Source organism: Delphinapterus leucas, chromosome 7 (assembly GCF_059928025.1).
Source record: "Delphinapterus leucas isolate spDelLeu-1000000601 "Yukka" chromosome 7, BTC_Dleu_Yukka2, whole genome shotgun sequence".
NCBI classification, from domain to species: domain Eukaryota; kingdom Metazoa; phylum Chordata; class Mammalia; order Artiodactyla; family Monodontidae; genus Delphinapterus; species Delphinapterus leucas.
Genome location: NC_143135.1, coordinates 55,999,195 through 56,020,475, shown reverse-complemented (window position 1 = coordinate 56,020,475; position 21,281 = coordinate 55,999,195). Strand labels below are relative to the sequence as shown.

At 50.4% G+C, this 21,281-nt stretch overlaps 1 protein-coding gene across 1 annotated transcript in view; it reads left to right on the top strand.

Annotated features, from left to right (window-relative positions):
- Nucleotides 1–21,281, top strand: part of TENM4 (teneurin transmembrane protein 4) — a 385,057-nt gene that overhangs the window by 142,389 nt on the left and 221,387 nt on the right. The window contains exons 4-6 of the mRNA XM_022593930.2: nt 8,293–8,548; nt 19,060–19,158; nt 20,560–20,795. Of these exons, the coding sequence (XP_022449638.2) occupies nt 8,293–8,548; nt 19,060–19,158; nt 20,560–20,795 (591 nt within the window). The remainder of the gene's footprint in view (nt 1–8,292; nt 8,549–19,059; nt 19,159–20,559; nt 20,796–21,281) is intronic.

Below are 21,281 nucleotides of genomic sequence, written 5' to 3'. Positions count from 1 at the left end.
AGACAGCAGGGTGTCCCTCACCCACACCCCACCCTAGGAGAGCATTTGTTGCTGGATGAGGAATCCCGAGTGCGTTTTAACGAAGCCTGGGCGTTCTGGTTCACTCCTGTGACTACTCTAACATTTGGCTTTAAAAGGCTGGAAGTTGGGGTGAGCCCTCTGAATACCCTTAAAGCTGCCCCTCTGGCTCCAGGTCCTTGCAGGTGGGCTCTAGCCTCTCCCTCTGCTCCCCTCACAGCTCTCCACTCCGAGTGCCCAGGTGCCCACACCGTCCTGCTGCCTTAGGGGCCTGCATCTCTCAGCCTCTGGGCCTTGGCTGGTGCCAGCTCCCTGCCAAGAATGCCTGCTCCCTCCCCTTTATATACCTTCACCCTGTCTCTCCCTCAGTACCCAGTTCAAGGTCTCGCTCTTCCTAGAAGTTTCCCCAGACCATTCTAGCCTTGTGGGATGAGGCTGCTGCCTGAGACACTGCCCTGAAGCAGGGCTTCAGAGGATGGGGCCGGGGGTGACCTCAACCTCTTCCCCTTCCTCCTTCCAGTGTCCTGCTGTGCTCACAATTAGCCAAACCTATCTGGAGGCCAGGGGCCAAGGGGGCACAGGCGATGGCAGCCCTTAGCAGTCACCTCCTGTGACAGAGAGTGAGTGAGACTGGGGACGGGGGTGGAAGCACACAGGGAATAAAATCGTGTATTATTAGCTATTTCCCCAGCCTAGACTAATTAGGACTAGACTAACCACTGACTGGATGGCATACCCTTTAGGATCACCTTTAAGATTACCGGTTCCTGTGCACGGCAGGCAGCTGTCTTCCCCGGCCCCCTCCTGCCTGCCAAACACCAGGCGCGCTCTCCAGTCATCGGAACAACCAAAAAACAGCCCCTCCCGCATTTCCAGACGGCCCTCTTTGGAAAACCACTGCACTATACACTGGGGCTTTTGCATTAGTTTAAGGCATTGTGCCTTCATTGCTGTTTCTCACATACAAGCACTTTAACAGTCTGAATTCACTCAAAGTGCTGAACGAGGGAGCAGAAAAGCCACACTGTGACCTCAGGGTGCCCTTTTTTACTCCCCATCAAGAGCACTGGGAGAGTAGCCTCAGGAAGCTCCAGCCTGCTGCCCCAGCCCCTGTGGGCCCTCCCTGTTTAGAGGCCCTGCACACGGGCCATGACACAGAACAAACAGCGCAGCAGTGAAAGTGAACAGAAAGCATGTGTTCAGGGAGAGAACGGATGGGCAGAGAAAACAGCACGCAAATGCAGCCCCTGGCCTCGTGCTCAGACCAGTGGTTCCCATTCGGACGCCACTGTTCTTATTCCTTCTGAGGCAATAAGAATAACGCTGATAGCTCTCTCTCTTACACATGGCCCTACAGTGTGCGAGGTGCTTTCATAGACATTTGACAAGAAACCAAAACTCAGGTTCAGTAAATTGTCCGAGATTATATAGCTTGGAGGAGGCAGAGCGGAGGCTGGAAGTCAAGCCGTCAGATCCCGTCTGCCGACTGTGGTGACAGAGAGCTCTCTGGCTTCTCTAAATTGGTCGAGGAGGCCAAGGTTCATTAGCTGAGCTCTCAGCACCGCTACTGCCCCATCCCGAGTTAGTGGTAGTCGATGGCATTTTAATGGAAGCCAAATCACTCTTTCTCTTGGCATTCTCAGGCAGCTGGAGTATTTGTGTTTTATGATAATTAAATACCATCATCCTTCATATCTGACAATCTTTAGGGCCCGATTAATGACTGCAGCGCACGCTTGGTCGTCGTTAACTCTACGGCCAGGAGACCTTTCGGCGCCTGGCGGCCGTTTCACGGGGTTGGAGGTGGACGCCCAGCCTGGCACCCTTTCTCAGAGCCAGTGCAGGCCTAGATCGCAGAGCTGCTGACACATTCAGATTCTTTGCCTGAGCCAAAGCTCTGGAAGTTTATGTCTTTTTCTCATGAATGTGCTCTTATAAAAGGGTAACGACACGCTCCACTGGAGTCTCGCTAGCAGTCAAGCATCCCACAGGCAGTCTGGGTCCTGCCTGCAGCCTGCCCCCACCTGGTTCATCCTCCACATGGCCGCCAGGAATCTGCCTCAAACACTGGTGTGATCATGGCCCTCCCGCCTCAGAGCCCATCGGAGCGCCCTCCCACCCTCCCGATAAAGGCCAAGTTCTTTTGTTTGGCATCTCCAGGCGACCACCACCCAGACCTGCTCCCAGTGTCTCCACCTGGCCTCCTGCCACTGCCCCTCACAGCCATCCCACAGTAGTTAGAGAAATGCCCAAGCCGGCCTCACATTCAGTCTCTCCTTCTCTCTCTCTCTGTCGACTCTGGACCCCCACACATGCATCATCCAATGCCTAGAATAGCCTTTAGACACAGGGCACATGTCACTTGCCATGAACCCTGCCCCGACCCTGACAGTCAAGCTGGCAGCCCTCACTGTGCTCCATTGAGCTCCAGCGGGGCTGCAGTGTAAGGCTAACGAGTATTCTTGGAGCCAGCGCTTGTGGACCGCTCGCCATGTGATGGGCATCAGTGTGGGCACTTTCCCCGTGTCCACTCCCTCCGTGTACGTAAAGCAGGGTGGTTAAGAGTGTGGGCTCTGGAGCCAGATGCTTGAGTTCAGATTCTGGCTCCATCGCTCGGTGGTTTAGGAATCTTGGGCAAAGTTCCTAGCCTTTCTGTACATTAGTTTCCTCATCTATAAATTGGGGAGTAATAATAGTACCTTCTTTATAGGGGCGTTATAAGGATTAAATAAATAAAGCATTCGGAACCAGTCACATAGAGAGTACTCAGTAAATGTTAACTATTATCTCATCATAATTACTGTCTTGTGTAGTATCTATTGGTGTGTCTTATTTTTACTAAATTGTGAGCAGCTCAAAGTCAGAGACCATATTTCTTTCATCTCTAGATCTCTTTATTCATTTGATGATAGCCCTTCCTTTTATTACATTACTACTGTATACTTATTTTATAGGTGAGGAATTAGAAGCTCAGAGAACTTGAGTGACTCGCCTCAAATCATGCAGCTTGTCAGAGACAGAGCCAAGGTTGAACTTAGGTCTGGGAGGCTCCTGAGCTCCGCTCTGGTACTCCTTTTACATCTGTCCCCCAAACACCAGCTATTTGTCAAGGCTGGGGCTCATCCTCAAAACTCCTCAAGTCCCTGCACACAACACAGGGCTGTTCTATTGCTGATTGATTGAACAACCTCAGAGGCCCTCTCCTTAGGGTACACCCTGAACCCAGGTCAGAGCAGCACCCTGGTTTGCTCTGAGATGCTTACCTAACGCAGAAAGGGGCCCTACTCTTTGAGGACATGGAGACCCCGTGTGTCCAGTTTAGTGCTGCGTGGCAGGCTGCAGCCATTCTCATTGCTTCTGATCTGCACGTCGAGCTACAAGCACCTTCCCGAGACCAGGGCTCCTGAAAACCAGTGGGGTTGTCCAGAGTGGGATTCACCTGTAAAAGAAGAGGACCACGTTCCTACTCTTTCTCTCTCAAGGTTTTTTGCTTTGGCACCCCTATTGTAAATGCTGTAGAGTAATCGTCACGGTGACAGTTTAGCACTTTATACCTCATCCATTCAGCATGGCTTTACCATAACCGTGGATTAATAGTTACTTTTTTTTTTTTTTGCATTACTGTATTTCAGGCACTATGCTAAGAACCTTATATATATATATATATATATATATATATATAATCTCATTTACTTCTCATAATGGCCCTGTAAGATGGGCGTTATCTCCATTTAATGATAAGAAAACTGAAGCTCCAGAGAAGTTAAGTATCTTGATCAAGGTCACACAGCTTATAAGTGGCAAAGCCAAACCTTAAACCCAGGGCTGTCTGACATCAAAGTCTAGTCTCCTTCTATCACCTACTGCTCTGCCCAGCCCACTGAAGAAGCCTCACTATGATCCCGGTTCAGGGAGATGCAGCCCAGAGGCATTTGGTATTCAGGATTTTTGTGCATATAAAATGAAAAACATCTGAGGTGTTGGAGGGAACCAGCAACTGTAAATATACGTGAGAACTGGTAGGAAGCAAAAAACCTTCCTGGAAAACCGGGCTTGCAAAACTCAGATAAGCAAGTGGCCTTTACTGACAGAGGTGTGCAATGTAACAGTAAAAATGACTCGTACCTGGGCTTGATTCAGAGAGATACTTAGTGGCTGTATCTGCGAAAAGAGGGTATAAATTAGAATTACACCAGAGCTTTGCAAACGTACCAGTGCTTTACTCCAGGTAGCAGAAGGGAAGCCACTGCTTGTGCAGACAAGAGGTCCACCTACCTGATTTGTTCTCCCTTCTCTGCCCCCCACATTCCGTAAATATTTATCGGTGATTTGGGGTGAATGGCGCAAGGGCCCTTCCCCTCAGGGCACAGCAGGGGCTCACTCTGTATTTGGCACTTGAGCAAAGGATATCCTCCAGAAAGTGGTGACGCAGGAATGTGTGCACCCTTCACAGGTGCACAGACCAAGGACCAGGAAGGTGATGTGAATTATTGGAGGCCACCCAGCCAGTGAGTAGGAACCACAAGAGAGTTCTCTCTCTTAGGCCATCACTGTCTCATTCACCATTGTATTCCCAACACCCAGCTTACAGGTCCTGGCACAGAAAGGGGATTCAGTACATGCTGAATGAGTGAATTGGTTCTGAATTCCCTCTAAAGATGAGAGTATAAATTGGGGAGGATAAGGGGAGAAAAGAAGGCCTCTCCTCTCTGTCTTCCCTCCTGGCCAGAGGAGCAGAAAGGAGTCTCCGTTCAGACCAGAGAAAACATTTGCTCCTTGGGAAGGCCATGTCTTTTTTGGGGTTGTGAGTGCACTCCCATTGCTGAGCCCCCAAACACAGAGCCTTTCCCTGGGAAACCTGGGAGACATCAGAATCCCCTTTCCTAGTGTTCTCAGAATGGAAGGGAAAGAGAGAGCCCAGCTGAAGCATCTGGGACTCTGGTTCCAGGCAAGTAAGTAAAGGGCTGTATGGACCCATGGCCTAGAGAGCCCAGGTGGCCTGCTGTCATTTTTGGCATACAAAAATCCTCCACACCAGCCTTACCCTCCTGGACAGATTGCCCAGACCGCTCACAAGAGCCACTTGCTCAGTAAACCTACATTGAGCACCTGCTTCATTCTAGGACCTGTGATCAACAGCACAGAGGGAACAGGGATTTTTATACCTACTAGAGGAGGCAAGGTGGGGACATAAGTATGCATGCTCTGGGGGAGACAGAATAGGTGAGCCGTCTAGGTTACCTGCTGTGTTAGCATTCAGTGGAGGAAAAGAGAACTTTGGGGAGGGTAGATCAAGGAAGGCTTTCTGGAAGGGGTGGCAATTGAGCTGAGCTTCAAAAAATAGAACGGATTTGGACCAGGACATTCCTTATCCCCATAGGAGAATTTCCTTTTAGACGCTTATACTTAAAATCTCATCATTTCAGGACTCTTGGCAGTGCTTCTATCAAGCCAGAGTCGGGCATCCTACTTAGTCACAAAGCAAGTGTCTGTAGGCTTGCAGGCCAGCCTGCCCTGACCCAGACCTCAGATGCTTGCTCTCTTCACTGAGGGTCTTTTTCTTGCCTTTGGCCATGGACTGAGACGGTCAAGCAGGTATCTGTGTTTTATGCAAAGGCACCATGGTTTGGTAGACAGAAGTCAGGCTGTGGGTTAGTAAGGACCACTCACTAGTTTTGTAAGCCTCAGCTTCCTCGTCTGTAAAATGGGAATGATAATCATGCAGCCCTCTAGGAGCTGCTGTGAGCATTAGAAAGGTTCAGGCTGTGGAAGCACACTTAGTATGTGCTCAAATACATGGCAGCAACCATTAATATCAATTAGGTAAAATGCCGTGGGAAGGTTGACTCCTAGCGATGGGCCAGGGGCAAGGACTAGGTCACCCTTCTCTGCTGGCCTCCTGATAACCACTGGACAGTAGTGCCCTGGACTGAAAGGCCAGGGCTAGGGAGGGACCCTCAATCAACCCAGGAGGCCGCTTCTGCTGCTGGCTTCTTTTCCAGGCTCCACATGTCTCCATTAACGTGCTGCCTGAGGACAGGTGGACCAAACAAATGACCCTGCCTATTCTCGCTTTCTTCCTGGTCCAAGGCTGTCTGTTCTCTGCCTGTTCTACTGGCTCCCAGGTTCTCTCCCTTCCCATCAAGGGGCATCTCTGTTGGCAGATCTTCTGGTCCAGGACCACAGCATGGTACATCTTCAGAGGGTACTATTCATATTCTGTGGCCTTCCTGGAGACCATCTTCATTGGAGTGGCAATGTTAGCCACTCTGTGGCCTAGCAGATCTCTTGGCCTCTGAGAGAAAGGTGTGGAGTGTACAGGGAGGGAGCTGATGAGAGATGAGGCTGGAAAGCCAGGCGTGGATCAAATTCTAAAGGCCTTTGTAGATCCCATGTGGCCTTTATCCTGAAAATGGTTCGTAGGAAGGAAGTGATTTGCTCACATGGGTTCGTTTCTTTTTCCCTTCTATTGCTACCCAGCCCCACTCCCACCAAATTTGCTTTATAACTCGTTGGCATAAAAGACTGGGTTACATAAAAAGCAGAGAGCGACACATCTTCCACTAAAAGTAGCCGTAACACTGATAGTGCCTCACACTTGATTGTGCTTGATGGTTTCCAGAAGGCTGTCTGCTGAGCCAAGGAAGAGCACAGCCTTTGGAATATCATACCTGTCTTGGTTTGGATCCCATATTCACTGACTCTCAGTCCTCTCTGTGAAATACAGGGTTCTCGAGAGGAACAAGTGACGTGGAATACTTTGTAAACTGTGAACCTGAGAAATGTTTCCTTCCCATTGATTGCCTCATTTGATATCACTGTAGCTCTGTGGTTCCCTTAATAAACTCTTTCCCCCATTTTACAGATGATAAAACTGAGGCTCAAAGAGGTAACGTGACATGTGCATGGTTGTCTTAGTCTTAGGCCTTTTTCTCTTTTTCTTTTTCTAAAAATTTTTATTGGAGTATAGTTGATTTACAATGTTGTGTTAGTTTCAGGTATACAGCAAAGTGAATCAGTTATACATATACATATATCCACTCTGTTTTAGATTCTTTTCCCATATAGGTCATTACAGAGTACTGAGTAGAGTTCCCTGTGCGATACAGTAGGTCCTTATTAGTTATCTATTTTATATATAGTAGTGTGTATGTGTCAATCTCAAATGTAAGTTGGTACAACCATTATGGAGAACAGTATGGAGGTTCCTTAAAAAACTAAGTATAGAACTACCATATGATCCAGCAATTCCACTCCTGGGCATATATCCATAGAAAACCATAATTAGAAAAGATACATGCACCCCAGTGTTCATTGCAGCAGTACTTACAATAGCCAAGACATGGAAGCAGCCTAAGTGTCCGTCAACAGAGGAATGGATAAAGAAGGTGTCATGCATATAAATATATTTAATAGATATAAATAAAATTTGTATCTTAATTCTCTCACCTGTAAAATGGAGATACAGACAGTACCTGCTTTGTAGTGGGTCGTGAGGATGAGCTGAATTAACACAGGTAGAGGGCTCGGAATAGTGCCTGGCACATAGTAAGGGCTCAAGAGATGTTAGTGGTGGTTTTTAATCCCCCCCAGACACCAGCGTGGCTCATTCCCTTTAGTCAAAAGTCACCTGAGGCCATCACTGTCTGTGTGACCTAAAGTTTCACCACTGCCTCCGAATACACAGGCCACAGCGCCCTTCCTGGCCTTACGTGTTCTCAGATTTATCACCATCTCGGTAAACTGTGTATTAACTTATCTTGTATTTTTCACTTGCTGTGTACCATTGTGTGTAATTGGTGATGCTCACATTTTAGCACACGTCTGAATCACCTGGAGCATTTGTGGAATCAGATTAATGGACTCCACCCAAGATTCATGGCTCAGTAACTCTGGGGCAGGGCCCAAGAATTTTCATTTCGAAACAATTCCCAGGTGATGTTGAAGTTACTGACTCTAGCCATACCCTAAAAGTACCAAAGAAACAGCAGGAAGCTGATGACATGGGAGGCTAGTCTTTTTTTTTTTTTTTTTAATCTTATTATCTCTCGTACGGAAATGTCAGCTCAGTGGGGACAGGAGTTTTGTCTGCTTTGCTCCTTGATGTATCTCAGCACCTAGAAGAGCAGGCGCTCAATAAGTGCCTGTCGGGTACCTGTGTATTGACCGCATGACCGTGTCCAGTTTGTCAGTGCCTGCGGCTGGCCCGGCTGCTGCCGCGCGGTCCCCGTGGGGCCGTCCCCGCCCCGCTGACTGCGCGTGTTTGTGCCCTAGATCCCCCGGGCGGCCTGCAGAACCACCCTCGGCTCCGGACACCGCCGCTGCCGCTCTCGCACGCCCACACCCCTAACCAGCACCACGCGGCCTCCGTTAGCTCCCTGAACCGGGGCAACTTCACTCCGAGGAGCAACCCAAGCCCGGCCCCCACGGATCACTCGCTCTCCGGAGAGCCCGCGTCCGGGGGCGCGCAGGAGCCGGCCCACGCCCAGGACAACTGGCTGCTCAACAGCAACATCCCGCTGGAGACCAGGTGCGGGGCGCGGGGCGGCCATGGGGCGCGGGACGGCCGGGCTGAGGCCCTCGGGCTCTGGAGGGGCCCCGCTGTGTGCCCGCCACCTGGCCCGGCCCGGGCGGCTGGGGTCTGGGCCGCAGCGTAGGGATACGAGGAGGGCGGTGGGATGATGTAGGGGAGAGAGAGCTTGGGCTTGGGAATCAAGCAGCCCTGAAGTTCAGGGCGAACCTGCTGCTTACTGAAGGTATGACCTTGCTCAATTTGCTGACCCCCTTTGTGCCTCACTTTAATACCCCACGGGGATGCTGCTCACTGGAGAAGGCTGTTGTAACAGTAGATGAGAGCTGATGTGTGTGAGCAGGGCTGTCATGTGGCAGAGAGCAGGCTCCCAGCGTTTGATTTGGGCCCACACCTCTGCTTTTCCCTACCGCGACTTGGTCACCCTCCACCTGGCATGGACTTGCCTGGCCTGCGGTGGGTGCTCGGTGGCTGCCATCTCCCCTCACCTCCTCTCCTCTCCTTCTGGCCTAGCCCCTCTATACCCAAAGCCCTAATAATCCCTAACATTGATACATTTGAGTTTTAGTTACAAGGGCTTTCATATGTGGGATATGATAGAATCCTCACAACTTCAGAGAATAGGTATTACTATTGTGATCCCATTTAAGAGACTTGGAAGCTGAGACTCAAAAAGGGTAGGCAGTCCGTGCACGGCTGAGGTTTGAACCCAGGTGGCCTAGCTTCCGGGTGCAGTGCTGTCTCCCTACACCACCAACCGTCTCCTCCTGGCCCGGACCCCTCTGCCTCTCCCTTCTTCCAGCCTCCTCGATTGCTTCTTTCAGCTCAGGGATTTCAGTCAGCCTCTGTTCATAGCCTTCTTCCTTCCCTTTGCTAAGCCACTATTTTTCCCAAACAGAAGGGATTTTTTTAAGGTTATAAAAACCATAGAAACCCACTGGAGAAAACGCAGAAAGATATGAAGACGAAAGGTAGATGTACCCATAATCCTACCACTCTGAGATGAGCGCTCTTGGCTTTGGGGGACATAGCCTTTTCCTATTTTCTCTAAACTGAGGATGAAGTGTCCCAGGCTGGACATTTGGAAGCTCTTTCTCAAAGAGAAAGTAGTTCTCAAAGTAGTGGGAAACAAAGATTTTCTCAAACTCCTGTTCCTTATCTGGGAAGAGGACAAAAGTCATACCACATTTGAGGAAGTGAAATTAATCTATACGTGCAAGGCGTCCCCATCTGACTCTGCCTGGTACATGACGGTGATATTCCCACACTGAGCTAGTGGGTCCAGTGAGAGAAAATCAACATCCTTTTGTGCCATTTGACTCCTGTAGAATCATTTTTCCAAAAGCAAATTTCTCACAGATGTGGCCCAACCTGCCCCCAGTCTCTTAATTAATATGTCTCTGTTGACAGTCTTCAAGATCATGTGTGACTTTTCCCTGCGCGCCTCCTTTGCTCTCTTCACGGACAGAGTCAGATAATTGTATGTCTTCCTACCCAGAGTAGCTTAATTAGATCTCCATTATTTCCAAAGTGCTTATTGAATGACAGCACATGGTTGGTTGAAAGAAGCCAGCAAGTAATCGATGGTTCTGATTCCCTGCATGGAGCATGGCAGCTCCTCCCTCTGCTTAGATGTTCATTTTTCTCACATAGGATCAAAGTAGGTGGTTCTCATCCCGGGGTGGAGTGGCCCTTCTGCAGCCTCCCAGTCTCCCGAGATGCTGAGCCATGGAGCTGCGGCTGACTTTCCTTGTTGTCAGCCACTGTGCTTTTTCTATGTCCTGTTTTCTTCTTCCCCTGCTGCTAGAAAGGGTATTCTGGGGCTTGGGGAAAAAAAAAAAAAAAAAAAAAAGTAGGTGGTTCTCCAAGTTTTTCAAGGGAAAGGAAGATAAAGGACCAGCAGCAGGGACATTCTCCTGATGGTTAGTTTGAGACGTGAAGGTGGTCCCAGCTTAAGTCTCTTGCCTCGTTAGCCAGTGCCCACATGCCTATCTGACCCTCTCTCCTCCCACATCCATTGCTCAAACCACATGGAACTTTGTTTTCTTTTTTCTTATACTTTATCATTCAACTAATGTTCTGTAGAACAGTTAGGAAATGGAAATAAGCAAGAAAAGAAAGTCACCCATATCTGCCACCAAATGGTAATCATTGTTAACGTGTTGGCATATACTCATGTTTATATAACATTTTCTTGCTTTTCTAAATCCATTCACATGTATAACATGATTATGTAAATTTAGTATTCAGTATATGTGTGTATATGTGAGTGTACATATATGTGTATTTATCAGTATTCCATCAAATCCCCAGGCCTTTCATGCCCCTGTGCCTTTGCACATGCTCTTTGCACAACTCTCTACCAGAGTCACCTTCCTCCTCACTTCTTGGTCTAGCAAAGTCCTTGAAGACCCAGATGAAATGTTTGAGGAAGGTTTCCGCTGTGACCTCAGAGTTCTGTGCATCTAAAGATAGCCTAAAACTGGGCTTCCCTGGTGGCGCAGTGGTTGAGAGTCCACCTGCCCATGCAGGTCCGGGAAGATCCCACATGCCGCGGAGCGGCTGGGCCCGTGAGCCATGGCCGCTGAGCCTGCGCGTCCGGAGCCTGTGCTCCACAACGGGAGAGGCCACAACAGTGAGAGGCCCGCGTACCGCAAAAAAAAAAAAAGCCTGAAACTGGGAGAGGTGCCTAATACAGTGGATAAAACAATCAGAATTCTAGATCTTCATACCGACTGGTTGACAGCACAAAACTAACAAGGTATAGTTTAAGAGGGATCAGTGTCAAGTCTGGCAAATAGAATCAAAAGTAATTGTGATCAACTTGGTGAGGTGGGAAGGATGTGGGCTTTAGATCACATGGATGTGGATTCCTACCTTGGCTTTAGTGCTTACTAGCTGGACAGCCTCCTTAACGTCTCTGAACTTTGATGTCGCCATCTGTAAATTGGGTTAAGAATTCATGCCTGTTGGGTTGGGAGTAAATGAAATGTATGAGAAACACACAGCACAGTGCCTGGCATTAAAATACATGCTATAAAAGCCGTTTCCATTTTTGCCATATATATCTGCTCCCCATACCTACCCTGTGAAGAAAAAAGTCATTCAAAAATATTTATTAAGCTCCTACTCACTAGAAGAATTGAGAGGAAATCACAGGTTCTATCTCTTGTCTGCTTGGAAGAAGTGAGTTTGGCCCTGATGTTCTGAGGGCATCAGTGATGGTCCACTCACTGTAGCGAGTTGTTCAAAGCACAGATTGCAGGGTCAGACACACCCTATGCTCAGACCCCCCACCCCCACCCCAGTGCTCACTAGCTGTGGACCTAGATCTTATAAGTCTTCGTCTCTAAAAGGGAGAAAATATTAGCAAATTCCTGTTCTGATGATCTATTGCCACATAACAAACTACCCAAAACTTAGTGGTTTAAAAAACACCAGTTGACTGTACTTCACAGTGTGAATCAGCAGTTCAGGAAGAGCTCAGCTGGGCTGGCCTTCTGCCCCACGGGCGCTAGACTGGGCTCAATCAGTGGTATTTGGCTCTTGGCTGGTCTGGTCTGAAGGATCCAAGATGGCTTCACTCACGTGCCTCACACCTTGGGGGAGACAGCTGGAAAGCTAGGCTCGGTAGGGCCCCTCTCCTTCTGATGTGGTCTCAGGGTCTCTCCACATGGCCTTCCCTGCAGGGAACTGTACTTTGTCCTCAGCAGCTCAAGGCTCCGCTGCACTGAGACAAGAAGCCGTTGATCCTCCTAAACGGCTTGGCCTGGAACTGGCACGGTGTCACTTTTGCCATATTCTGTTGGTCAAAGCAGTCACAGGCCAGCCAGCTTCAAGGGAGGGACAGTAGACCCCACTTCTCAAAGGGAGTAGTGCCAAGAATTTTCATCCACCTTGAATCTACCATACTGCCTCATAAGGCTGTTGGAGCAATTACATAAAATAATGCCTGCAAATGTCTTAGCACACCGTAAGTGCTCAACTGCTTATCATGTAGTAGTTGTTGTCCAGTAAATATTCACGCAGTGCCTACTGTGTGCCTGAGACGTTTAAGAGAATAGACTCTTGCAGTAGGATAGAGATAAGCACAGGAAATGTGTTCTAATTGCCTCGGGATCCCCAGCACACAACACAGCCTTGCCACCTGCTGGGGGCTTGACAGATAGTAACACACAGGTGAAATGAATGAGTGAATGAATGATGGAACAAATGAATGGATACATATACTCACCTGAGACTTGAGTGGGGGCACAGAGAAGACTTCCCAACGGACCTGGTGCTGTGTGACTGTGTCGAAAAGCAGGTTTCCCCAGGGAGAGGCAGGAAGGAAAGGAGGGCCTGGAGAGGCACAGCCTGAGCAAAGCCCTAGAAGCCCCAGAGAGCAGGGCCTGTTTGAGACCGTTGTCCTAAACAGCTTTGCCAAGCGCCACCAGAACAGGGGGCCTCCTGATGCCAGAGAAACAGCCACAGACCCTTCCCTAATTGTCACACTGAGTTTCTGTTGAGAGTCTAAAATAAATAGCTGAGCAAATACCATAACAGCTGGTAGAATGACCAGGGGGGAATTCAGTTGCATGCTGGCAGGAAAAGGAAGGCTAGCAGAAGGATGGAGGAGAGAGAGGGCCTGGTTAACCCACTCCTTTCTCTGCCCCCGCTGTGCCTCTGACACTCCCCCAGGATGACTGAGTCCCCCAAGGAGGAGATCGAGTCTACCTGTGCTCCCCAGAGCTGGGATGTGATATTGCTTTAAGCCCTGCAGGTGCATCTGTGGTCCATTCTGGTGGGAGCCATGTGTTCAGGGTCCCCTAAAACCTGATCCACTTCTTTCACACTCGGCAGCATCAGACGTGTAATTGATTCCACAGGGACTGCCTGATTAATAAAGCATCAGGCTCCTGTCGGATGAAGGGGAAGCTGGAGCAGAAGGCTGCCAGACCTCAGCTCTAACTCATGTGATCTCAGGCCTGGTTTGGGAGCCTGGGGGCCACTTTGTGGTCATACTCAATTTGGGGAACAGCTCTGCCCACCCCCAGGGATGGGAGACTATCCCGTGGTCTCCAGCCCTGATGCACTTCCCAGAATGGCACACGGTGTCTGCTGGTACGCCAGGCCAGCCCCTGAGCATCGCAGGGAACTGGGAAGGACAGTCGTCCCTGTCATTGGTGATTCCGTCACAGACGTGCATAAGATACAGCCACTGCCACATAAGAAGCTGGAGGTCTAGGGAGGGAGGCAGACCCATAGATGAATGAATGGAGACAGGGCTGTCTGGATGATGCTGTGAGAGGAGAGGAGAGGGTGTGGCTCCCTCGGCTTGGAAGCCTCAAATAACAATCATAACAAACACTCAGAGAGCCCTTACTGGGTGCTCTGATGAGCTCCCAACCGAGGAAGTTCGTTAGAGACTCAGGGCCCAGGGTTTTTACCGGGGGCTGGTCACACGGACATCACCTGCCTGGCAAGTACCCCAAATCCAGACTCCCAGAAGGAAAGCAGGTGTTCAGCATAAACCATATTGTTTGTACAAATAAAACTCAGTGAGTCAGCCCCTCTTATCGGTTGATGGTGGGAACCCTCCTGAACCCTGAGCTCCCAGACACCAGCCAAGGGCCAACCTTATAAGCAGGCCTTTCAAAGGATAGCCGTCAGGACTGCTATCTTAACTCTTCTGCACAGAAAGGTAGTCTTATTATCCTCCTCGCTTTAGAGGTGAAGAATCTGAAGAACAGAAAGCCTAAGTAACTTGCCTAAGGAGCCACAGTCAGCAAATGGCAGGGCCAGGAGCCGTGCCCAGGCCGGCTGACTCTGGAGCTTCTGCCCCTAACCACTGTCCAGCACTGCCTTCCTGATTATTAAAGGTAGCCTCTTGGGGCATGCATTAGTAGAATCTGCAGGGAGAGAGGAATTCTGAGATGAGGGACCGTTGTGCAAAGGCCAGGAGGGAGCTTGGCCTTTTGGAGAGAGAGAGCCAAGAGTTTGGTGAAGTGGGAGCTGCAGGGGCTTCCCAGTGGAGATGACAGTAAATGGGGGTCCCTGGTGGAGGACCTTGAGTTCCATGAACAGGAGGTTGCACTTTTCCCCGTGGGCATGGGGGCTGGGGGTGGTAGAAGTAGGGGTGAGTAGCCGCCAACATCTTGCAAATCGAGAGTGACATCGTGAGATTGGCAGGGAAGACCTGGTTCATTTTTGTTTCTTTGTTCATCCCTTTGTTCACGTGCCAGCTCCGTAACTAACTCTAAGTGTGGTCTTGGCCAAGCCTCTTAACACCCCGCACACCTTGGCAGGGGTGGGGGTCTGCAGAGTGTGGGGTGTGATCCCTGCCTGTCCTGCTCTACCGGGTGGCTGTCCCAGGGCTTAGGGGGTGGAAACATGGTCCAGGACAGTGGGCTCATGGTGAGAAGCTGGGCTGTTGAACAGGGCAGTCCCGGAAGGACTACTGGCCACTGCAGCTTCCCAGCCACTTCCTTCCCCAAAGCCATGCATTTGGTGCTTGGGAGGCAAGCTCAACCGGCCCTGGGTCAGAGAGATGGAACCCTGCTTCAGGCAGCTCAGGGACTGGCCCAGGGCCCCCCTCAGGCTTAGAGGGGAGCCAGTCCCCTCCCCTCTCTAAGAAGAGCTTTAAGAGCAGTCTAGCACTACACTGCAGTTCCTTCTCCAAGCCAGCGGCAACTCTTTCCTTACAGGCAGCTTGGGGCTGTGAGGCGGGAGAGATCTGAGTTTGAGTCCCATCTCTAGCTTTCCACTGCCGTGTGATCTTAGGCTGTCACTTAACCTATCTGGGCCTCAGTTTCCATATCTGTAAAATGAGTTAACAACACCCACCAACATGAGGTCAGATGAATCCAGTGGCCATACCTGAGCTCCCAGCAGCAGTGGCTGGAGACCCTGCAGGACTGTGACCCAAGGAGGGCTCAGCAGCGCAGGTTCCCCATCAGGAAATCCTCATCACTTCTGTGTTTCAGAAGAACCAGAAACCCAGAGTGTTGGGGGCAGAGATAGACAGGAAATTTAGTAGGGAGCTTTGAACTAGGAGTCTGGACACCCGGGTTTTCGTTCCAGCTCTGCCACTGACTTGCTGTGTGGATGGGAGCAGGACACATGTCTCTCTGGGTCTTGGTTTTCTCAGCAGTCAAATGAGACCTAATAATTTGACCCAGAACTCAGTTTTGAAAGTACAGAATGAGGCTTACTATTTCAAGGCAATAATAGCATCCAAATAGGCAGCATTTCAGCAAGTGCTCATGTCACCCCAAACTCCCAAGTGATCTGAATGATTAACATCCAAGTTAGCATGGGTGTGGACGCTCTTTCAGGAAATCGTATGCACTCTATCACTCTAGAAACCCTTTGTTCTCTTGCATTGCCTCTCCCCTTGTTTGAATAGATCTGTACTTTTAGGAGATACTTGTCTGCTCTCTCTTTTTAAATAACTGTTTCCTTTTGAATTACAAAATTAAAAATTAAAATCACTCTTGATCTAGACAGTGGAAAATCCCCACTGTTAACATTTTCATCTTCTATCCTTTGTCTTTTTTCCCTGAATGTATTTATTTATTTGTTTCTGATGCATCCTAAGTATAGATTTGACTCTCTGAGAGCATAGTCCTTACCTAGCGATGCAGGCCAGACTCCTACACATTCTGGCGAGCGTGCCACGCAGCCACCCTAAGGCCCTAGGGCGGCAGCAAGAACTCATCCCTGGGGCCCCCGGACAGGGGCAGTTAGGGCCTGCTCAGGCTGGGCTGTATAGACTATAAGAAGGCTGAAAATTTCCTCGTGAAATGCAGGGAATAGATGAAATAATAATACAACATCACCTGTGCTACCCTCAGTTAAACGCCAGCTGCATGCTAGCGATACGTCAGCACGCTTATCTCTGTGTACCTCATCATCTGGGGTGTCCGGCACATGTTATATGAGTGCCTGCTTCCATGTGTCAGGTACTCTTCTAGACCCTGGGCACACGGGCAGAGAATACGGCCTGAGATTTCTACTCATGAAACTAAATGGCATTAGGAAAAAGCACAATAAGTGTATTATATACATATACACACACACACACACACGTACGCTTGCACACATACATAAACGTATATACATATGTGTGTGTGTGCATGTCTAGTGCTATGTGGAAATCTAAAGCAGTGCGGGGGCCAGTGGGTGACTAGAAAGAGTAGGGTGGGAGCTTTTATAGTTAGGGTGAGAAGGGAGGGACTGATCTGTACAGATGTTTGGGGGCACGTGATTCAGGCAAGTAGCAGCAAAGGCTTAGCCTGTTGGAGAAACAGCGAGGAGGCCAGTGTAGCACAGAAAATGAGGTTGGAGAGGTAGCAGTGGGTCAGATCTTACAAGATCTTGTGGGCTCCAGTAAGGACTGTGGTTTTATTCCTGTGATGCCATTGGAGGGATGAGAGCAGGGCAGTGGCATGAGCCAGGTGATACTTCAGGAGAAGTATCATCTGGATTTCTAACGAGAGTGAGTCTCCTGGCTTATGAACGATCAGAGAGACAGACTCACCTGCTTGAGGCCCCGGGGCATGATGGAACCAGACCCTGCTGACCCCGGGGCCTGTGTACCTCCCACTGTGTCACAAGACCTCCCATCAGGAGGCCATCTGCCTGGGGGCAGAAATGGGGCTACTCTGAGGGACTCCCCTGCAGGAACTCCCAGGCTCTGTGGGATGCCCCGGGGTAGTGAACGCTGTCAGAACCGCCTGCCACGCAGGCTGCTGGACCCAGACTGCTTCAGGATCCTCTCAAAGGGAAGGTCCCCACCACCACAGCGGTACTCAGAGGCCCGGCTGCAAAACAGTGTTGCCTGTACCCAGGAGTGCCCACGAAATGGTGCTCTGAGGTAGTACTTACAACCCCTCGCGTTGGTCTGTGAGGCCGGCCAGGGGCAAAGCCACAGGCTCGGCAGCGACCCAGGATTACAGGCTGGGAGGGCCTGAGCTCTGGCGTCAGACAAACTCAGGCTGCCGTCAAGCTCTGCCGCTTGTTTACTGTACAGTAGGACCTTAGGAGTGTTACTTCTCCGAGCCTTGCCGTGCCAGCCCGCAAAACAGAGATGATGGCAGAGACTTCGTAGGTTGTTGTGAAGAGGAAGATTTACACTGGATAATAGTTGCAGAGTTCTAGACAGTGAAAAGCATATGGTGGATGTAGGGTAGGTGGTCGCTATTATAGTTAGCATTAGTACTTCTGTAATCTTTGTTTAGCCCTTGAAAAGCTTCCAACATTCCTCAGTTGGTCCTGTAGCAACCTGTGAGCTTAGTATTATTAGCCCCATTTTACAGATGAAAAAAGTAGTATAAGATTAGAAGAGGTTAAAGAAGTGTTTACACAAAGTCACACAGCACGAAAGCGGCAGAAAAGGGACTTGAATTTAGGTTTTTCCGGTTCTTACGACCTGGTCAAAGTCAGAAGGATGGTCCCTGGCAGGGCTGGACGTGAAAGGTAGCTTTCTGCAGTCAGTCCTTCGCTTGGGCACACACAGCAGGCTGCATCCGCCACTGGCTTCTTCAAATGATTCAAGGGAGGCGGCAGCAATCCTGAAATATCAGAAAACAGGATCCCACGCACTCGTGTGAGTGACGCCACTTAGCAGGCATGGTTGAGACTAAAATAGCTAGTTGTGTCTACCTGCATTCTGGGTCGCGAAATGCTACACTGCCCTCAGTGCATGTGGGGGGACAAAAGAGCCTCCCCCTCTGTCTCTGTGGGGTGCCAACCTCACCAATCAGTCGTCACCCAGGTCCCTGCACTGCCAAAGGACCCTGACTCTCCAGTATCATCACAGCTTGGGGACTTGTGAGAAATGCAGGTCCCCAGGCCCCCAACACCTACTGACCCCGAATTTCTGGGGCTGGGTCTCAGCAAAGCACAGCTCTGCAGAGGATTCTGGTGCTTACGCAAGTTTGAAAACCACAGCTTTAGAAGCAAATGGCCCAAAATGCTTGTCTGTCTTTTTCCTTTGGACAAGCAAAGTATGCATCGCTGGCTGTTGTTAAAGCAGATGTAGGCAGGGTGAAGTAGAGGAGAAAGCACAGGCTTCGTAACAGATAAACTTGCGCTCAAATTCCTGCTTTGAACCTTGCTAGCTGGTAGCCTTGGCTGGCCCTGGGACCTCTCCACATCTCCATTTCCTCGTCTGTATGATGGGGATGACACTGCCTTCCTTGCACTGCCTCTTTTGAAGACTTGAGATAAATGGATATAACATGCCTAGCTCAGCACCTGAGTCCTAGTCAGTCTTCACCAGTCAGATCTGTGGTTTGATGCACACAACTGGCAGACATACAGGTTTGTATGGAGAGAACTCCCTCCAGATGCCCCGGGCCAGGCAGACCCCGGGCACTTGTGGCTTGCACACAGACCCGTTGCCTGGAAACTGCATCCTGTTGGTCTCACGCACAGCTGCACCCGTCAGCCACTTTGTGTGTTTCTCTACTCTCCCCCTTCATTGATGCATGACTCATTGCTTCATTCATGTCTCCATGTGTGCATAGAAACCTAGGCAAGCAGCCATTCCTAGGGACATTGCAGGACAACCTCATTGAGATGGACATTCTCAGCGCCTCCCGCCATGATGGGTCTTACGGTGATGGGTAGGTGACATCCCCATGCTTCTCCTGTCTGTGTGTGCTCTCCCTGTGGCTCCTGCACTTGTATGCAGACTCTGAGACCTTTCCCTGGGATCTCCTGGGGGAAGTGATGAGGCCATGTTGCATGCCCATCCCCAAGTCCATGTTCAGCTTGGAATACACTGTCCCCTGGCATATTAACAGCAGTCCTGTTAATATGACGCTCCTGGCATCTCATTGGCTGCCTCTGCCATTCTGAAAGCCATCTCATGTAGCAGCTTTTATGCAGCACAGGCCCTGTATTCTGTGTATGCTGGCCCTGAGTATGTATTCTGTGGCCTGAGTCATCTTGCGCCCCAGCAGGGTACAAGATTCCTCTAAGTATTACCTTTGACCCCAAGACTTCAGGGGCATGCAGTGCAACCAGTGCACCCCGTTTCCCAGGCTGTGTCCCAGTGCTCTCATGGCCATGGTTAAAGCCAAGCTGTGGAGGACTTCCTGGCACTTAGTTTGGCCACAACCATGTGCTTTGACCTTGCCGTGCGCCCCTCAAGACTGTAGCCAGGCTGCAGTTGCCCATCTGTCCCCTCCCATGGCTTTTACCAGGGGCTTGGAAGGCAGCGGACAGGCTTTTAAAATTGAAGTATCTTTTTTTATAAGATGTATTATTTATTTATTTATATTTGCCTGCGACGCGTGGGATCTTAGTCCCCTGATCAGGGCTTGAACCCGCGTCCCCTGCGTCGTAAGGCAGATTCTTTACCACTGGACCACCAGGGAAGTCCCAGTAGACTGGCTTTTGAGGAGAGTGCTTAGAAGGCATTTGCTGCCATTGGCTGTGTAACAGCCACTAGGGGGCTCTTGACCATGGCAGAGCTTAGTGGTGGTTTCTTAGTTCCCACTCCTATCAAAACCCCCTTTAAAACGATTGGTATTTTATTCCTCCACCACGGTACAAAGTCAAAGGACGTATTGGAGGGAGATGGAAATTTTTCGGTTTCATAATCTCCAGGGCGCAGAATAGGATTTTAGACACGTTACAAGTTACTGCAGTAATTTTAGAAAACATCTAGTTTATTCCCCAAGAAACAGCATCCCAGCCCCATCCCTTCCCAGGAAAAGGATCTCAACACTCAGCCTTCTGTCCAGTTGGTAACACCTTCCGCCTTGGCTTGGGTGGGTTCCCCATGGGCAGGGCTGTCCCATCCGTGTTTCGTGGAAACGTGTCTTCGTGTGCCCTGTTTTATGGTCTGGTACATGATTCTCTGTTTTTCTGTCCCTCCGTCTCCTCCGTGGTGATTCTCTCTCTCTCTCTCCCCAGGCTCCTCTGCATGCTTCTTCTACTGCTGCCTGCATCCTCAGGTCAGTGTGGGCTCCTGGTGAGTCGTCAGCCCCTGACGCCCTCTGGCTTCTCTCCATCCACAGGCACTTCCTCTTCAAGCCCGGAGGCACCTCCCCACTCTTCTGCACCACGTCGCCGGGGTACCCTCTGACGTCCAGCACCGTGTACTCACCTCCTCCCCGACCCCTGCCCCGTAGCACCTTCTCCCGGCCGGCCTTCAACCTCAAGAAACCCTCCAAGTACTGTAACTGGAAATGCGCGGCCCTGAGTGCCGTTGCCATCTCGGCCACGCTGCTCGTCCTGCTGGCGTACTTCGTGGGTAAGCACCTCCCTCACCCCAGCTTCCCTTGGGTCCCCTTTGGCCCATAGGGCAGTGACCGAGACACCTGTGGGCATGAAGGCATCTTGCCAGCACGGCAGTCAGAGCTTGCAGGGTGAGCCGCGCAGCCCTGGATCACTGGCCTGGCCTGCACCCGCCCCCCTCCCCCCGCCCTGACTATCCAGGTCAGCTCTCAGGGCCCTCTCTCTCGTGCTCCTGCACGTATACCAGGGAGGAAGCTCTGCGTCGGCTCTCTTGTGTGGTGGAGGCCTGGCATCAGGCAAAAGCACTCACCAAGACCGGCTTTTGACGTGGTCATCTGTGACGTGAGTGTCATAGATGGGAGTCCCTAGAAATGAAATGACAAGTTGGGCAGCTGAACAGGAGGCTGGCCTCTCCTGTTGGTGCCACAGCGAGGAGCAGGAAGGAGGCAGGGCGCCCTGGGGTTGGAGACAAACTGCCAAAGGTCAGAGTGTGTGTCCTCAA